General features: G+C 37.5%; 1 protein-coding gene across 6 annotated transcripts in view; it reads right to left on the bottom strand.

Annotated features, from left to right (window-relative positions):
• Positions 1-19,215, bottom strand: part of ZMYND11 (zinc finger MYND-type containing 11) — a 103,324-nt gene that overhangs the window by 10,782 nt on the left and 73,327 nt on the right. For 4 of the 6 annotated variants that reach the window (XM_021385385.1, XM_021385384.1, XM_021385386.1 and 1 more), the window contains 8 exons: positions 16,864-17,025; positions 8,345-8,422; positions 7,854-7,946; positions 6,287-6,374; positions 5,059-5,114; positions 4,334-4,411; positions 3,672-3,790; positions 1,669-1,876 (listed from right to left, as the gene is read on the bottom strand). In XM_021385385.1, the coding sequence (XP_021241060.1) occupies positions 1,669-1,876; positions 3,672-3,790; positions 4,334-4,411; positions 5,059-5,114; positions 6,287-6,374; positions 7,854-7,946; positions 8,345-8,422; positions 16,864-17,025 (882 nt within the window). The remainder of the gene's footprint in view (positions 1-1,668; positions 1,877-3,671; positions 3,791-4,333; positions 4,412-5,058; positions 5,115-6,286; positions 6,375-7,853; positions 7,947-8,344; positions 8,423-16,863; positions 17,026-19,215) is intronic. The other 2 variants (XM_021385387.1, XM_021385388.1) reach the window with 1 other exon arrangement.

Raw genomic sequence — 19,215 nt, 5'->3', positions numbered from 1 at the left:
CTGATAAAGGAACAAAACTCACAAACAAGTTCTAAAATTCAGTTATGTATTTTCAAAAATATCTGTAATCATTCTTTGCTTCATTTCACATGCAAATTCAAACCTTTGTTTTCTGGAACACTCTGATATCAGCAACCCATAATAAGGTAGCAGATCTTGTTGAAGCCAGAAAGCAACAACTATCACAAAGAAAACATGTATAAAGAAAGGCAGTAAGATTGCTGAGACTTGCTATAATTGATTATTATTGTATACCTGAAGGGTTATTAACACATCACGCCTTAAAAAAATCCCCAATCTCTATCAAATAGAAAAAAAAGTAAGATCTAAGTGAATGGTATAGTATATTATCTTACAATTCCTTACAGTGAAGTCTTTGAAGCATCCGGTACTATCTAGCCCCAGTACAAGAATATTGCAGATTGCTTTAAAGCTCTGAGTTTGATGGCTATTCTTACATTCCTCTGTTTGGGAAACCAATGAAGCAGGTATAAGCATTAATCAAGTGAAGGATGAACAGGTGAGATGCGATAGAAAATAGGCAAATGGACACTTTAAAACCTGAAGAACTGGGGAAACTGTTACCTGTCATAAATTTTATTTGTGACTGTTTTTTTATTTCATTCTATGCTGTTGCATGACTGTATATACAAAATTAAATAAAAGGGGCTACAAACGGTTAGCTAGGTAAACCAGGCAAAAAAAAAGAAAAAATGTTTGGTAAGACGCATCCCCTTAAAGCAACATCCAGTTTTATAAGCAGTAAGTTTTTAGCCACAAAATTAGATAATAGACCTGTTTGACTAAAGGGAAAGAAAGGCAGGGAAGAAGGTCAAAACACACTGAACTTTTAAAATACAGATTTAGAGAGAGGTTGGTGGTTTCAAATAAGGAAAGAAGATGTTGCCAGGGAAGAGCTTGCCAAAAATACAGTGAAGCGTCCTGCAAGCTATGAAAACCTTCCTGCCAAGTCAGTGATAGTGAATATAAAACATCCTCTTGGACAGCAAATGACTAGCAAGGCCCAGCTTTGATAAGGGAATTTCCAGCGCAAAGTTTTCTATCTTATCCCTCTGTGCATTTCAGATTTGTTAAAGCAATATAATCTTTCTTATTCTGCAGAATTGTTTTGGAATTACTTTAATTAGTTGCTGGTCACACGCTCCTGAAGTGCAAAGTTTGCACCTAACTTTACTTGGACTTTCTAACAGTGTCATGGTTGGTGTTGCTCAGGGTTCTGTAACACAGAATACAGTCCCAAGTGAACGCACTCCAGCTGTGAAAAGGCTGAGCAGCTACAGGGCTGCCCCTTGATGAGAGTTCAGGAAGGCAGTGCTGCCGTCCATCTGATATCCATGACATTTAACTTGAACATGCCTGTTCAACTTTAGAAATCTTGGACTGTTCTCATCAAGGTGCTGTAGGTGACAAACATTTTGAAACTTCTCTTTTTCTCAAGAAAAAGAGGGAAGAGAAAAACTTTATATTCTTGCTATCGCTAAGCTACCAAACATGGGGAAAATAAGTCTTTGAATCCACTTAGAGTCACCATAAAACTGCAGACAGAGCACAAGGCTAACGTAAAAGTAGATTAATCACAGGTATGTCATGTTTGTACCCTATCCTCTAATAAATTTCCCTAGCTGCGAACATCGTGGTGGCACTCACCTGCTCATTGCTGGTGGAGGAGATACTTGACTCTGCCTCCTCTTCCCCTTTATCCTCATTCTTTGATTTCCAGAATCTCCCCTCACGAAGAAATCGCTGGTGCAGCTCCAGCTCATCACAGGCCTTCTTCCACCCCATGCTGCGTTTCACGTGCAGCCGATGGATGTTAACTGTGATATCCTGGATGTTTTCAGAGGGGATCCAGGCCCTGTTGAATTCAAAAAACAGGTTCAGAAACATTAAATATGGATGAGAAATCTTTACTTAAAAAATGGACTTCAAAAGCAGTTTTTCAGAGTGGCCAATAGCTGACAATTTCTATTTACACAGAATCTTCCTACGCTTAACAACACATTTGAAAAATGTGACAAATTAGACATTAATGTTATTATAAGCACTTATTAGCTGTGCATGCTGAAAGTCTCTCTTGCTTTTGATGATCCACAAACATCTCCTAACACCAAAAGGAGACCCATCAGCTGCCTGCTCTCTTGCTAAATGCCCTGTCAGACACAGAAACATCTTTACTGAAGATATATTTGCTAATCCAGTTTAGCCCTTGACCTCTTTCCTAAAATCAGCAAGGCATGAACCAAATTATCACTTTGAATACAGATACTTTGTGGCTTAAGCTCCTGTCTATCAGGACTGAATTCTGACAGAGACTGTCATGCTCTTTTGGGCTGAATTCATACCAGTGACCTGGTTCCAAAAGTACTTCAGCATTTTCAGAGATAGTCCTCATAGAGAAAGATGGGCAGCTTTTGACATTTTGAAAGGTTACACTAAGCAGCGCTGGATATGAAAGAAAAAGTGTTACTGCCCTGCACATCTACATAAAAGAGTAAATAATGTAATAAATTAAATGTCCACGGTCAGATTCTCAATTATTGTAATATAAAGATCACTTAGTGAAGTTAGAGAAACAATTCTAATTTATACCTAGTGGGAATCTGGCCTTCCATTTTTCAAGTCCAGCACATTAACCAAGGAAGGACACTCTAGCAAAATCTATTCCGCCTTTTCTACCAGCACACACTTCAGAAAAGTTGCAAGTACCTCATCCAAGTCATGCTACTTTCTTAAATAGTTTGAAGCTTTGTGAACTTAATGCCAAAACTACTACTGAGGAAAGCTGCAACAGATTCAAAGACAATCATTCTTTTACTGTGACACAAATAAAGGTGCTGTATCCACTTAATACCTATCAGGAAATCTTGGTAGTTCATGGAACAAATTAAAACATGTTAAACTTAAATCAAAAGCAATTTAAATAAACAGTTTCATAGAATACTGTTACTGAATTCTCTAGACCTTTTGGGATGCTTCAAAATATACACTTTCCCAAAAAAACATGCATTAATTTGCAAATATTTGTATGCCTCTGCTCACATATAGGCATACAAATTAAACAGTAAAAAAAAAAATCAGTACATCCACTGTAGCAACCCTACTATAGCCTTCCCCAAACACTGAACAAACAAGTGGATCTGGAAGTAAAAATTGTGAAGTTTCCAGAGTAAAGAGTTATTCTCTGAAACTGCCAACCAGCTCACAGCAGGAATTCCATCAATGTTCTAGCAGTGAAACAGAAATATTTGTGATGTATATTATATTGCTAAAACAAAACAAAAACCACAGTGTGATTGCTCAGAAGAGAACACTGCACAAAGTCAACACTGTCAGTAGTACGAGAACATTTCTGTCCAATTTTTACCTTGGATTGGATTAGCAGATGATTGTTACTGCTTTGAAAAAACAGTTATCTGCACAGAAGTTCATTTGCTTTCTTTAATTAAAATGGCATTACGTAACAACTCTATTGCAACCGTGGAAAGGGAATTTCTGAGCTATTTGGCAACTTTGGGTGTGTTAGACTGAGCTTTAAATTTTCTGAAACAACTGGCTTGCAACTAGCTGAGCCAGGATTCACAACATCATAGATGTGATAAACTCTTCTAAGTATTGTTTTTAAAAAGCAGCACATGGAATTAATAAATTACCTTTGGTGGTGATGACCAAAAAAGCGAACATCAACTTGATTGTCCTCTTTCTGCATGACTTTGGCTGGCCAAAACCCAAAGCCTTTCATTTTGGCCCAAACCAACTCATGATTAGGTATCTGGAAAAAAATGTTGCATTTATTATTGGATAGGAAGCATTACATTAATTTTTACCACAAATATTTTACTGTAATGCTATACTAGTATCTTAAGAATACGGTTGCTGTTTATATCTAATGCTTGATTTCATTTTTATCTTCTTATTATACATATTTCTCTGTAAGATTTATCACTTGGATCACCTTCAAAAAAAGACTATGTCTGAAAAGAGTATAACTGTCTATTGAAAACAGGTATCTTAAACATCCCCAAAATTAAACTTGTCTTTGTACTTTTCTAGAATAAAGTTTTATTTCTGTAAGCTCCTTATTTTCTTCTGAAAGTGCTGTAACCATCTGATAATCACGTTTATTACATGTATTGTTACAGCTTTGCATGTCGACCAACATTTCGCTTGTGTTAAATATCTAGACTTAAGAGAGTCTTAATCATACATTTGAAACACGCTTACTGAAATGGAATATTCATTGTATCAATGAGATCAAAACTGCAGGTATTTATACAGAAAAACAAACAAATAAAAATATGTGTCAGCAACATACACAAGGATAGCAGAACCAATTGTCAGGTCGTGCATTTGACAAATAGAAACAGTTCTTGCAAAGCTGCAGTTCATCCAGCTGAAAAACAAAAACAGATATAAATAAGCTCCAAAAATCCTATTTGTATGAGCTCAGTAGTATAACTCTGTCTTAAGTGCCGAATTTTTCAGTCCTGCTTGCTAATTGGGTGGAGTTACTTCTGTGCAATGAGGTATGAAAATGAGATGTCTTAAGAGCAGATGAAAGACAAGATGCAGAAACATTATTCATACTTTCAAAAAACACGGGGGAAGGGCTTAATTGAACACTTAATGATTTATTAAAGCTAAAATGCATAGTTCTTTAAATTCATCAAAATTTAAAGCACATTTTGAAAGAAAAAATTCTACTGAGCAAACGTGACAGCTACCTCATTTTTACTTCTTGGTCTCCTTTGAATATTGATAGATGTTTCAAGGTCAATTGGTTGGAATCCCACTTCAGATTGAAATTATACAAGCAAGTACAATTATTTCTAGTCCAATCATGTATTACTATATTATTTCAAAAATAAAACATAATTTTATCCAAATGATAGTCTAGTTGCAAAAAAAATGGAAAAGCAACTCTGAATCAGAAGCTAGAATTTCACATCCTTGTTTCTGCAATAGGAAGTATCATTCTCTTACATTCTAAAGCAAAAACTAAATAGCATGTCTATATCTTGGTTACTTGGTGCTACTTACTTCATGACATGTGTCTTTGTAAAGCATCCTCGCTATGTCAGCTTGTTCACTGTCCGCTATAAATTAAAAATAAATGCCATGAACAATCACAGTATGATCACTGTGCTCACAAAGATTTGCAGCTGCTATGACTTCCATGCTGTAATTGTCTTGCTTTAGAATGCAAAACATAATTCAGCCACTTGCATAACCCTTCCATTTAAAATTTTCTAATGATCAGTTCTATATTTGTTTGCTTTTTTATGTTTATAATGCAAAAACACTGTTGGGAGCTTTTAAACCAAACAATACAAATATAAATCCGAGGAGCAGCAGCAGCAAGACACAGTTGCTCTTAATATGGATCCAGTCTCTTTCTCTGCTAATGTCTTAACGATTGCCCTAAAACATGGTTCTCTGCAGTCACCACTGGAATGAACACAGGTACAATCTCCTAAGTATTTCTGCTCAGAGTAATGCTTCAGAAACTGTTTATCACTATAGGTCTCCCTTGACACTTGCGTATTTCTTTATTAGCACACTCACATCTCTTCCTGCTAGTGACAGTGTGGGTTATGTGACACTACACAGCCTGGTCCCAGCCTTCTCCCAGTTCCCCTGAGCTGTCTGTGTGGGAGAACCACAAACCACACCCTTCCTGAAAAGACAGCTCTGGAGAACCTTGTTAGTGGACCTGGCTATGACTTCTAGAAGTGGTGGTGGTGTTTTTCCCTTCCAGCTATATTGTCACATCATATTGAACAATGACTAAATACCCTCACAGTGGCTGGCAGCTTTTCTGATGGTCTTTCTTTCTGATGGCACCAGTATTTTTAAGGGGATGTAGCTGTATGTGCTGTTGCAATAAGGCAGATTTTGCCAATGTTTCTGCTGACACAGCACATCAGAAACTGTACCTCTGTCCACTCTGGTGCAATACATGTATTCTGGAAGAAATCTGTAGTATAGATTAACTTGTGGCTTAGGTTGCAGATGAAATAGGATGGCAAAGTTGTGAATTCCCACTGACAGGCTTAGCAGGGAGGATGAAAATAGGCATGTAGCAGGTGGGGAAGAACAGGCTCTGCAGTCAACCAAGTCCTCTTGTACCTTACTTTGATCTGTAAGGGCTTTCAAATAACTTCATCTAAATTTAAGATTATCAAATACCAAAATCAATCCTGAACTTGTGAGCTTCCTACTGATAAAGATAAATCAAATAATGCAAGTAGTAAATGTAGCACTTTACCTCCATAGAAAATCACTGTGTTGTGTAGAAGCAGCTGTGCATCTGCTTTGAACTCCTCATAACTCCTGTACTTTCCTTCATTTACTTTCTATGCAAAAGAAAACAGGATTGTGAAAAAACTGCCAAAGTGCTGTACCTGTTTTATGCAAAAAAGCCTTCATGGAAATCTGCATTATGCAATACAGATCAGACACTGCCTTTCCAGCATACAGAAGTAATACTTACAGCTGTTTGACATGGTTTGTTGGCACCTGAACTGTGTTGGCTGTGTTAGCTGTGTTGGTTCCTTCATGCAGTGCTCAGCAGTATAATACGTGTTTTAATGTTTGATTAAGTTCAAAACAACAACCCTCTTGGTTATAACAGGGTAAATCTGGAGTAGTAAGATGTGATCCAGAATGCTTGCTCAAATAAAGGTATATTCTCTGAGGTGAAGATTTTATACCTTAAAATACATGCCAGTTTCAAATCGATCTTGACTGCTTTTATACTTCTAGGATTTTCACTTGACAGTGAGTGTTTTCTGATGAAGGCTGATTGCCTTAGTCTTCCAAACTCGCAACAAAAGCCCACAGGGAGCCATGCAGTTCATTTACCTAGAAAGATCTTTTTTTCTAGTAAGGAATGCAGTCTCTTCTGTTATGCTCTTTGAAGAACATCTATGAAAATTCCAACCATCAAACAAAATGTCTTCAATTCCTAGGATGTTAACAAGGCCAAAAGGACCCTCTGTGGAAGTGGGAGACACAGTGAAAGGGAAACCTGACCTATTTTCAGTTTCAACCACTGTTGCTGGCACTTCAATCCAAACCATAATGGATGCCTCCAAAATTGTCAGCCTAGCTATTGTTTATCCATGTATTTCAATAACAATAATAAAGCAAAGGTTTGTTACATCCATGGTTGTAAAGGATAAAGTATGTTAACATGTCATAGCAATCGAGTTGCAGCAATAAATAAAATGATATGCTATCCAGTTTAGTCATGTGCAGTTGATTTACATGAGTCACAATCAGACCTTTTGTTCAGAAAAAAAAATGAGAACATACTAGAACTTTATTCTTGGAACAATTAATGCAAAACAGATGTTAAGTGAGTCTTGTTTTTTTGTGATCAACAAAATGATTGGTTCTTTACGAATCATTCAGATGTTTCTAAACTTGACATCTACACAATGCCTCAATGGTTAAAACTGGAATATTGTCAAAAACGTTGGGCCATATACGCAAACACAGGCAATAAAGACCATATTCAATGACTTAGATAAAGCATACTTTTTAAAAATGATTTCAGCTACCAGAAGCTCCTAGTAAAATCTTAATATGGAAGGAAATGAGAATACTCTGTGATGTCTGAAAACCAGGCACCACTCAAGATGTTTTCACTTGGTTACCTATTTATAAGGAAAAGTATGAAATTTTCAGCTCCTATATTCAATGCTCGATACAATGCTGAAATACTCATCATAAGGAGAATTAAACAGGATTTGTGCTTTAGTTCTTAAGGTTTATCTTCAGTGTTAAAAGATGCCCAAACAGTGTGGAAGTTAGAAAGCAAAGCACTCTACCTCCTGTATAGTAGGAACATCAACAGCTGAGTGTACCAGCCTTCTATACATTGGGTGTTTGTTGTCCTTCCCTTTCTTGTTTAGATCTATAGCCTGAAAGGACCATGAGACAGTACAAGTTATTGGACTGAGAATCTGCTTGAAACACAAACAAAAGATTAAAAAATTGCAACAGCTTGGAATATTCAAGTGGAGAATAGACAAGGCCCAACTGCAGATCAACAATCTTACACATCACATGCATCTCAAACCTGAAAAACATCAGTTTCAAAAGGGCTACAGGCCCATCGTTTAAACCGTTGCTGCCACAGTTATATTAATCTTAGCAAGCAGACATGATAAGCATTTGTTGAAATACACGCACAGCTTATGACAAGAGAAGTAAAACAACACTCTTGTAGGCCTTCTTCCAGCACAGTCGCACATGGCCAGCTGCACTGCGTCCCCTACAGCACACAACACTTTGCTAAGCTTCCCTGTTTCAGACTCACCCGCTCCTTCATACGAGAGACTATGAACCGCAGGTATGTGCTCATCTCTTGTTTACTTGTGTTTTTCTTCTTGATACTCTGCCAAAGAAAAAGAAGATTAAATTATTTTAAATTTGACTTCAAAACTCATCCAGCAAAAATTTTCTCTGTGTCACAACATTTTTTGAAAAGGTAACTCCGGATCAAACTATATCAGAAGAATTTTTAGGGGAAAATCTTTTCTGGGAAATTGGTAACACTAACACGTCGTAACAGCCATACATTTGCTCTGAATTATGACTGGGCTGAGAACTTCAGCTATGCAAAAATTAACGGTTTTATTTCCACCTATATTCATACTATTTTGCCAAAACTTTCGACATAAGAAAGTGTCTTATTAAAATAAAGTAATGAAGAAAGGCATTATAGGAAACAGTTTACAATTTATCTTTTTTTTTTTTTAATTAGCAAAGCACTAATATTTTTCAGTAAAATAAGAAATTACTTTTAAAAGAATATCCTGTACTATCTATAAATTACGTGCTTACTTGGTAAACAGACACCATTTAGGATGCACTCAAACACAGGGCTGCTCTAGCCAGTAGGAACTCAGAGTACTTTCTGCTGCTCAAGAAATACAGCAGTTGTTAATTTTTGTGGTTTTTCCTTCATAAAATCTAATCCAGATTTTGGAGCACAGTCTGCTTCTCTTTTACAGTTCAGGATCCAGAAGTTTTCATCCCCATCTTGGACTTGTGCAGAGTCTTATCCCTACTTATCTTATACTTATTCAACGTGAATTCAGGCTAGTGGGAAGCTTTTCATGCTGAAAACATGCTGCTACACAGAGGGTGGCTCTCAGTTGCCTAACTCTCCTACAGAACAGCCTTTCCAAGCCCGGGCCGCTGGCTGTGCACAGTTCTACATGGCCTTACAACAGCTGCTATCTTCTCTTTGTTCTTGGCTAGAGGAGTTCCTCAAAACAAATGTGCAGTGAAAAAGCAGCATGAGTTCCAGGCTTATTGTCTGGCAGTGGTTTTCAGCTGCTTATATCTCTAGCAAAAATGTTTACTTCTCAAAACTCCGAATGCAGTGAGTGCCAAGCTGATTTCTCCCCTTCTATGCCTCCAAGCACCACCTGTATGCAAAGTGTGGGGACCAAATACTTCCAGCTACACCTGCCTCTTCCGTCTCTCATGGTCTTTAGCAAGTTCCACATAACCATGCACATGACTGCTGCTTAGCAAACAATATTATTTACGATGCACATGAAGTAACAGAATCCAGTTCACTACATAGTACCACATGGGTACCTAATGGGTAACTAAGAGAGGTTAAGAGGCTTACAAACTATTAATCCCTAGAAATGAGTTATTTTTTACTGGATTGTTCATATCAGACCCTGAACATAGAGAAGGAAGATATATGTTGAGCACAGAGCAATACCGTTACATATTTACTTAGCAGAGTACAAGTTACACACTAATACAAAAAAAAAAAAAAACAAAAAAAAAACAAAAAAACAAAACAAAAGGACAGAAATTTGATTTCTGATTGAGTCTGCTCTGCTTTTATTCCTTCTGAAAGACACTGAAGACACTGAAATCACAGACTGGCCCTGGTGCTACAGCAAGAGTGTAACCTATGCATCTCAGGATTGTACTTACTACTTCCTTATTAAATTAAATAAAACTTGTACATACCACTACCAGTGAAGGTGTTTATTCAGTTGCTTAGCAGTATGCATAGAATCATTACAGAATGTGCTGAAATATTTCTACTTCACCATTACCCGCTAAAGGCTGTACTTTTATTTGCCTCTGCACCATAACCATGAACCTACATAGACCCTGCACTATGCACAGCAGCTCTATAGCTTTTTCCTGAAAGGACAGTGCCACTGTTGGGCAAAATGCAGTATTGTGGAAAGGGCCAGCAGACCTTTCTAACCCCTCCTATCACACTTTAGCATTATTATCGCAGTGTTAATGGTTCCTAGATTGTCTGCCCAGACTCTGGAATGAGACAGAATTTTACTCTGTGCCCTACGTCTGAACCACCTTCTGTATATCTATTTAAAGTAAACACGGCAGACAAAGCAATCCGCCATAAGAACATGCGCTCCACTTTAATTCAATTATCCATTTGGTTTTGCGTAAAACAACATTCCTACTCAGCTGCAATGCATTAAATTTTCTGCATTATGAAATGCAGCTGTCATTTTAGGCAAGAATGCTGTATGCCTGCTAATGACATAGCATTTTAGCAGACTGAGACTCATTAGGATGCAATAAAATTAACTTGCAGAGATTAGTCCTTTCTTTCTGACACAGTTCTGAATATATCATCCTTCAAAATATTTCAAAATTCACGTGAACCTTTTTTTGTGCCCTGATGGGCAAGACAGTTTGTAAGAGACTGTATTAAGATAGATGGTTTACAGACTTATCCTTCAGATCATAATGAAAGATAGATAGCTGGCTTTGTGTCATTATTGATGTCAGCAATTAATATCATCTTAAGCACCAATGAAAATGATATAATTATCACTCCAATTCAGGCAAACTTCAGTTTTTCCACTTTTCCTTCAATTCTCCATACTGATTTATTTTAAGAAAAAAAAAGATCTTCAGGTTGCTCTACTAAATATTGAAAGGTAATGAATTAGGTAATAGAAGCCTACGTGCCAGCACAATGTCTTTTTATGGCAAGGTTATTCGTCCTTCATAGAAAGGTATAATTAAACCACTTCATTCACTTTTCAACAAGATTACTCTCTAGGAGATACCTAATACATTGCTCAGAAGCTATGATCAAAAACATGGAATTTATTTTTTTCATAAAACTATTATGTATTTTGAAGACTTGTCTTGTTCTGGGATTAGTCAAACTAGACACACTTAAAGAATAGTTAATATTAGATGAGGGATATCTTTTACATAAAATCAAATTATATTGTTCTGAGATAAGAAAATTTACCCACTTTCAGGTCCCTTTACAGACAGAGTGATATAAAAGCATGTAAAGATGAAAATTAGGTCTTTTAATTTCCTATTTTTAGGAAAGGAAAACAATACCGGTGACTCGTGAATTTGTAAAATGGCAATATCCACTGCATATTTTTTTCTCTCAGTCAGACCTACTAAGACACACTACTGCAAACCTTTTTTAAGAGACTGTTAAGATTCAACCCAACCCAAACAGATCTTCAGGATCATTTAATATACGAATTGTACTGGTTGTGGCTGGGATGGAGTTAATTTTCTTCACAGCAGCTCATATGGTGCTGGGTTTCAGATATGTCACCAAAACTACGCTGATAACACAGGGATGTTTTAGCTATGGATTGACAGTGTTTGCAGATCATCAAGGACTTCTCTTTTGCTCTGCATATCCCAGTGAACAGAGAGCGTGCAAGAAGTTCGGAAGGGATACAACCAGGCAGATAACCCAAACTGTCTAAAGAGATATCCTATCCCATTGTAACATCATGGTTTGACTGGCTGGATCTATGGCCAGACTAGATGACCTTAGTGGTCTCTTTCAACCTTAATGATTCTATGATTTTCTAATTCTATCACGCTCAGCAATAAAAAGGGGAAATGGGGGCTTTATGGAGGTTGGCCATCTTCAGCTCAGGTTCTGGCTATCATGGGAGGTGCTGTGCAATTGCCTCTGCATCACTTCTTCTGTTTTGCTTTGTTTCTCTCCTCTTCTGCTTCTCACCTCGCAAGGTTGTCTTGCTTTTACTCCTCCTTTCCTCTTCACCTATCCCACTGAGAAGCAAAGGGGTGAAGCCTGCAAGCAGCTGCATGGTGCACAGCTGCCTACCAGGGTTGCCCCCCAGTAGGGATTATTTCCAAGTCTCACAAACTTATAGAGAAATCAGCAGCCTCTCTGCTTTGAAGCATTGTCAACTGCCAGGCATATATGTTTACACAGTGGGTGTAGGAGCGCAGCACTTGACAACAGCAATCCTCATGTAGAAGATTCATAACCTCTGGCAGGTGGAAGGCCAAAGCTGCAACCTAACTCTGTTTCTAGGTGCAGGAAATACCTTATATATGCATTACACTCTGTGGCACATCTATTTCTTAGAAATTGGTACCTGAAGACTGGATTTATGTTACTGTTTGCATTCATTATCCCACATTAATAAAAGCACTTAGCTGAGAAAGAGGGTGGCAATATATTGCACTGCGAAGGTGCAACTGACTTAGCAACCCTAGCATGCACAGTGCAGGAAATCACTGCAAGGCTTTATGAACTCCCTGAGGTCAGCAGCAGCTGAAGGAACTCCCAGGAAACACTCCATCTTGAAGGAGCGCTGGTTATAGTGGAACTATCTATGCTTTGCACTCTGAGGTACAGAGGTTTCCCTATAGTCTCTGATTAACCTTTTTTTCCTGTTCCTCTCTCAACTGTCAGGTGTATGCACACACTGAAGAGCTCCACATCAGAGCGGGAAGCTGCTCAGTGATGGATTAAGCAAAGGCTGCTCAGCGACAGACACATCCTTCTAAGTCACCAGTTCCATTTCCAGAAGCAATTCAGGTTTCCAGGGGTGCATCCACAGACGAGAACTATGTGTACAAGCCTATCATTTATTCACCAATGTTGTTTATAAACTCTCTGCTTTACCTGCTGGCCCTTGGATTTTTTTAGAGTTTAAATTTACAGAGGAATTTGGTAATTATAGCCATGCTAATGCATGGGTATAATTTGTATAAATACGCCAGACCCTGTTTATGGAATATGTTTCATCATGTAGTTATTGTACAGGTTCTGGCTGTGATGTTAGTTTCCGTCACAGAAAGTTCTAGATCTACTTCACTTAAGTAACCTTCATACTTCTACATTTCTAACTTTCTATCGTTTGTCATTCTCCCCTGTCATGTTATGCCTGTTGCTGATTGTGAACCGTATGATGGTTCACAATGGAATTTTTATGTACCCTATGAAATGCTCATTACAGGAACAGAACTCCCAAACAACCTATTTATGGAATACATATCAGTACAGTATTTAGTATCTTAAGCTCTACGCTTCCCTTTGGCTGCATATACACAAAACACAGAAATACTGAATCCCCTACTACCACAGGTCAATTGGTTGTAATTCCTTGTAAAGCACATGCATGGAAGATCAATGCCTGATCAGATGATTGCAAAAAAAAAAAAAAAAACCAACAGCAACAACAAAAACAACAACAAAGCCCAGGGAGACCAGTGAAACCAAAATTAATTCTTACTTTCTGTTTCACGAATAAAAAAATGTATTCCTCTGGGACAAAATATATCACCATGCATAATTTTGCCTTTCAAAAAAAATATTTTTTAAAAATTAAAGTATTAATCATAGTCAGTTGTCCAATCTGGGATCAACTTTCTCCTATTCAGACTTCTTGTATACATCTTTTTTCACAAACAACAACAACAACAAACACTGCATTTTTGCAGTACTTTAAGTAGTTTGGAGGTACTAAGTTAACAACTGGATAACATTAATTTTCTCTGTCTAACCAAAGAGTGGCAATAAGCACACAAGTCTCCCGCATCCTTCAGAGACCCAGTAGACTAACACTGTATTGAATGGACCATTCCAGCAGTGGGAAAAGGCTAATGCAATCTCTAAGCCCACTTGATACCATTTTTCTCTTGTGACCTATCTACCAGGAATTTTGATGATAATACCAATTTATTTCACTTAAGACAATGATTAGTCAGCAGTCAGGGAAAATATTCAATCACCGCAGTATGGTTTGAGTTGAACTTTGCGTGACTCCTGTCTCCTGCTGAGAATTATGTAGGGTATAAAATATTCAGATTGGTTCCGTAAAGTTAAAAAAAAAAAAAAAAAGCCAGGAACCAGACATTCTTGCTTATGGATGCAGTGGGGAAAAAATGCCAGCAGGGAAACAAGAGTTCAGAGCACAGCTTGCAAGGGACCGTTCTAAACGTTACAGGAGAAAAAATATTTTAAAGTTATGAACAAATCCTTGGCAATGCCCTTTATAAAATGCTTCTGAGTAGTCAAGTGTGCAAGATAAAGCTGCGCAGGTTGATTGAACTAGTACTGCCGGCAATTGTGAAACAAATAATCCAAAGGCTTGCTGACCTTGGCAGCATTACAGAAGCAATCTTTACATAAGAATGAAGTGTTCTTAGATTATTTCTCCCAATATATTAGGTTTCAAACATATTTCCACTTCACCTTTGTAAGGAGCGTGGAGATCCCCTGGTAAAATGTCCTATGTCCAGTCACAAGAATGAAGTATTAAAATATACACATCTCTTTGTCCCTATTACTTTTCTTGAACATCCATATTTACTGCAGATAATGCAAAGTAAATCCCATTGCCCTTATGCAAGATAGTTAAGCTCTGTTATGTCCTCTGGACATCAGCCAGGGTTCTCTAAACTACCACAGTATTTTGAATATAGGCCTCTCGTTCTTTTAAAATAAAATTAGAGCAGCTGATTCCTAGGAAGGTGGGGGCAAAGCAGTGGAAGAATACTGAAACCTGACACAAGGATGCTAATTCTCATCTAGACCTCTTCCTTGCTCCCAGGGAATGTGCCAATCTCATTAGTCCCGGTTTGCAAACTTAGGGCTTCAAATGAATCAGAGTAATCATCAGAAGAGTTAGAGATGCCAGCACAAGGGGAAAAGGGATGGCATGGCATTCAAAGTGGCAGTATTCTCATAAGTAAGTTTGTTATCAACCGAGGCACCGAGCAAGGCAAAGGTCTCAGGAGCAGGAAGGATATAAGAGACCTCAAAACCTCTCCTTGCGTAATAAAAAGAGAATCAATAGGCAAAAGGACACATTACATATGGTCTAAGATTCACAGCATTTTCTTAAAGGTGAACATTTGTTTAATATCAGTGCCTTAAAGGATCTCAAAGCTCTAGGATGAAAGTCCAACTGATCTCAGAGCTGACCACCCCACAGATCTGTGCACTCTGCATGCAGTGATTCAGCTCTTCCTCTCTGCAGACATCCACCTTTTAAGATAGATGCTATAAGTCTTATGTCTCCTAACATACAGGATGGCTTAAATAATTTACATTCCCTCTTTTGCCAAGTGTCATCTAAAATTGTTTGCAAATTAGAGTGGAGATTGGATCAGGTTTATCTAATCTTAACTATTTGTAAGAACTAGCAATATTTATTATGAGAACCAATTATTAAAGTGGTTACTTTAAAAATCTAAAAGCAATTCACATATATACTGCCATTCTTCAACAGTGAGAATACTGAGCAGCTAAATTAAATGCTGGTACTTCAATACAAGAGGATACATGTCCTCATTCTTAACTGCTTGTTCCCTGCCACCAGTACTTTTTAAAATCCCCTTACACTTCCCGACCCATGCTCAATTTTTTTTATTTTCAATATTTCCCTAAACCCTGAGAGCTCCCACTCTGAGGCAGAAGGTGTCAGGTTTTTACAACTGGTTCTAAGGTAACAGCAGTCAGAAAGCATTGTTTTAAAGGAAAACAATCCATGTGTTAAAAAAAACCAACACAACACTTCTCTGTGCTACAGAAGCACCTGACCCCTAATGCTGGTTACAGCACACATCATCTGAAGGTCAGTCCGCTGCCCTACAGCTAGACCTCAGCCCTTGGCAAGGAGTTTCCTCTCCTCCAGTAACCCAAGGTAGAGGGCAACTGGCAGGTTTTTATGCCTTTTATATCAATAATTTCGTCTTACTCACTCATATGCATTGTTCCCTACTTAAGGAGGCCTAGAAATGTGGTGCATTGTGGGAGGTTATGCGGAGATGACAACGGTCAGGAAAAGTATCTAGCTAATGCAAGGCTGGATACCAGCAAGCACTTCCATGACATATGTCTAGTCTTCTAACAACATGTAGACAACATACCTGCTTTTCTTCTAAAGTATATAAGAAATAACTCTGCTGTCACCCTACCACATTCATAAGAAAAACAACTGTAAAGAAAAAGCAGTATAGATACAGATGCAATGGGTGAAATCCATACTGGCTTTTTCATGCCAGTAAATGCATAGGAGTAAATGAAAGGCAGAATTTCACCCCTTGGTTTTAGATACTGCAGTTGTCAGCAACATGATTGTGGCTTTACAATGTAAAATATGATTCTAATAAAACACTAAGAATACAGTCATCAAAATACAAAAAAAAAATACGTTATGATTCATTAAAATGAGGTTAAGTAAAAACAGCAGCATCTTATACAGCAATTTATTTACTCATGTTGAAGATTTCCACAATATACTGCATTCATACGTTGCATACATACGTACACACATTCCCACACAGTATACTGTGTGCTTTCAAATGCATAAGTAAAACTTGCTGGAGTCTTCAAAAATAACCATCTGCTACATGCACCATATTTTAGTATCTCTGTACAGATGCTCTAGATATGTACCATTGTTAAAATATTCAGTTCTTTATCCATTAACCTGGCCAGACCATCTGGGCACCTTAATGAAACTATTCATGAATATCAACCCTCTAATCAGCACATGAAAGCTCATAGGTACTCACCCTGCAAACTGGGCACTGCCAGTGACTACTGCTGTCTCTAAGCCTGAACTCATCAGACAAACACTTGGAATGATACACACGAAAACACAGGTCACATATCAACACCTCTCCAGGCAAATGGCATTCAAAACAATACCAGTCATGATTTTCTGTTTCCCAGTCCTACAAAAAATACAAAATATTTTGGTATGATATTCTGTCAAAATCTTCAGGAACTAAGAACAAAATTGATATGTCTTGAAATCCAGCAGCAATTAGACATTATAAACAGTTTAAGAAGTGTATAATGTTTAAAAAACAGGGGAAAACCTACATGCTTACAGATCTTCATCAATTTAATATGCGCTAACTCAAACAGTATGTGAATGCCACGTTTTAGCTTTTTCAAGTGTCTGATAGGTAACATAATTTCAAATATGAGCTCTGTCCACAATGAAAAGTGGCTTTGTTTTCTACCTTCGTGTACAACACTGTTGTCAACCTCTCTGTATTAGGCTACAAACAAAAGGTTGTGCACTTCAATTGAGCATACGTATTTCCTTGGACTATGTCCCCTTAGTTTGATTGTTACAGTATATTTTCAACTGTAATATTCTGAAGGGTGGCCTCTTCCAGTCTTTACTCTCTTTAAATTGACAGCTTTCCAAAGTGTTAAGTTACAAGGAATACATAAAATCATGAACCTACAATTGCAAGAAATGTTTTTGCTAAGCAATCTCAATACAATTCAAAAAATAGAAAATGTTTCACTTGAAGTGCCCAACAGCACTTATTCCTGAAATGTCCTACAGAAGACAAAGGATATGGTTCTGCTGACACACAGATGTCTTTAATACACTCCTTCTTGAAAATTCAGCCCCAATGGCCAAATTCTGACCTTTGAAACACGTGCACAAGCTTTGCTGAAGTAATTGAGAGCAGCATGCATATAATTTGGAGGCAGAATTTTGCTCTAGGAATCTCTAGCACTAAAACCAGACAGAATTGCCAGTGGCCACCGTTAAATGTTTGTTATCTGAAATGCCATACTTTTCCTTACACTTCAAAGACAAAATAACTGTCATATCTCAGATTAAACTCCCAATGCCTTTTTATGTCCAAATGTCACTTTTCAATGGGTTCAGATGTCTGAAAAAATCAATCCTATCCTTCAATAAGTTATCTTGATAAAAATCTGATCAAGTTTTTTTAATGTCATGTTGTAAAGGTGGAGTTAACTTCCACCAATGGCCTGAACAGGCTTTTGTCCAATTCTCTTTTCCCATGCCTGGGAAGCAGCACCCCTCAGGTCCCTAGGTGTCAGGTCCCCTCCATGGAGTGGGGTAAGAAGCACTACGAAGTGGCAACTCCAGTCCCTTAGGCTGAAGCAGTTGTATCCTGTACATAACTCATCTGACCAGAGTCCTCCACAAATATAAGACATTTCAGAACAACCCCAATTGCCTACACTAAAGTTTATACCCTATGAATGTTGGAGCTGTAAGTTTAGGAAAAACAAACCAATAAAATGGAAAAAAAAACAATCCTTAACCAATAATTTTTGACTCAGAACTTCATCCTCCTTTGTTGTTCAGATTAACAGTGTAACTTGACTCTTCTATTGGTTCTGTTTCTTATTTTATGTATCAATTCAGTGCATCTCAGAATGGCAAAACAATACCACTTAATTTAGCTATAAAGAATGTATTCTCATTTCACCACATCTTTCCCCTTCAACAAAATCCAGTGGCAGAACACTTTGGGAGTCCTTTCTTTGCAATATTTTAGAAATAACTAAAGATACTGCATTGTAGATGCATGCGGTTTCTCTGCAGATTGACAAAAATCAGGATATTTAATATTTAGTGTAATACTTCTTTATGGAACTGCAAAAAAAAAAAAAAAAAAGCAATATAGGGCCAATTAACAAGAAAGTTTTGACTTAAGTTTTACCCAGAGAAAAATCAAATGGAGACGAGCCCAAGAGATTCTGGCTACTGAGGAATTTTACCAGAGAATGAAGATTCCAGGATTTTTCCTTTTTATTCATACTCATTACTTATTGGTATATCCCAGATATTCCATTGTTAGGAAATATGCTGGCAAAGAGGTGCGGCATTTAATAAACACAGGGAAATATACTTGCTGGCAAGAAAAATCATGTGCTCAAGCCAGAAACCACAATGATAAACGAAACACCAGAAGAAGCTTCCTTGAGTAATCCCAATCAAAAGTTTTGAAAATATCATTAGTTCCAAATATTTATCAGTAGGTTTTTCACAGAAAAGATTTTTAGTTGAATGCAGTATGTTTAGTGCATAAGCATTTATAAAACATTCATCTACGCAATATCTCAATAAAGTTAATAAAGAA

This window comes from Numida meleagris, chromosome 2 (genome assembly GCF_002078875.1).
Source record: "Numida meleagris isolate 19003 breed g44 Domestic line chromosome 2, NumMel1.0, whole genome shotgun sequence".
Lineage (NCBI taxonomy): Eukaryota > Metazoa > Chordata > Aves > Galliformes > Numididae > Numida > Numida meleagris.
This window is presented reverse-complemented; position numbering and strand designations above follow the sequence as displayed.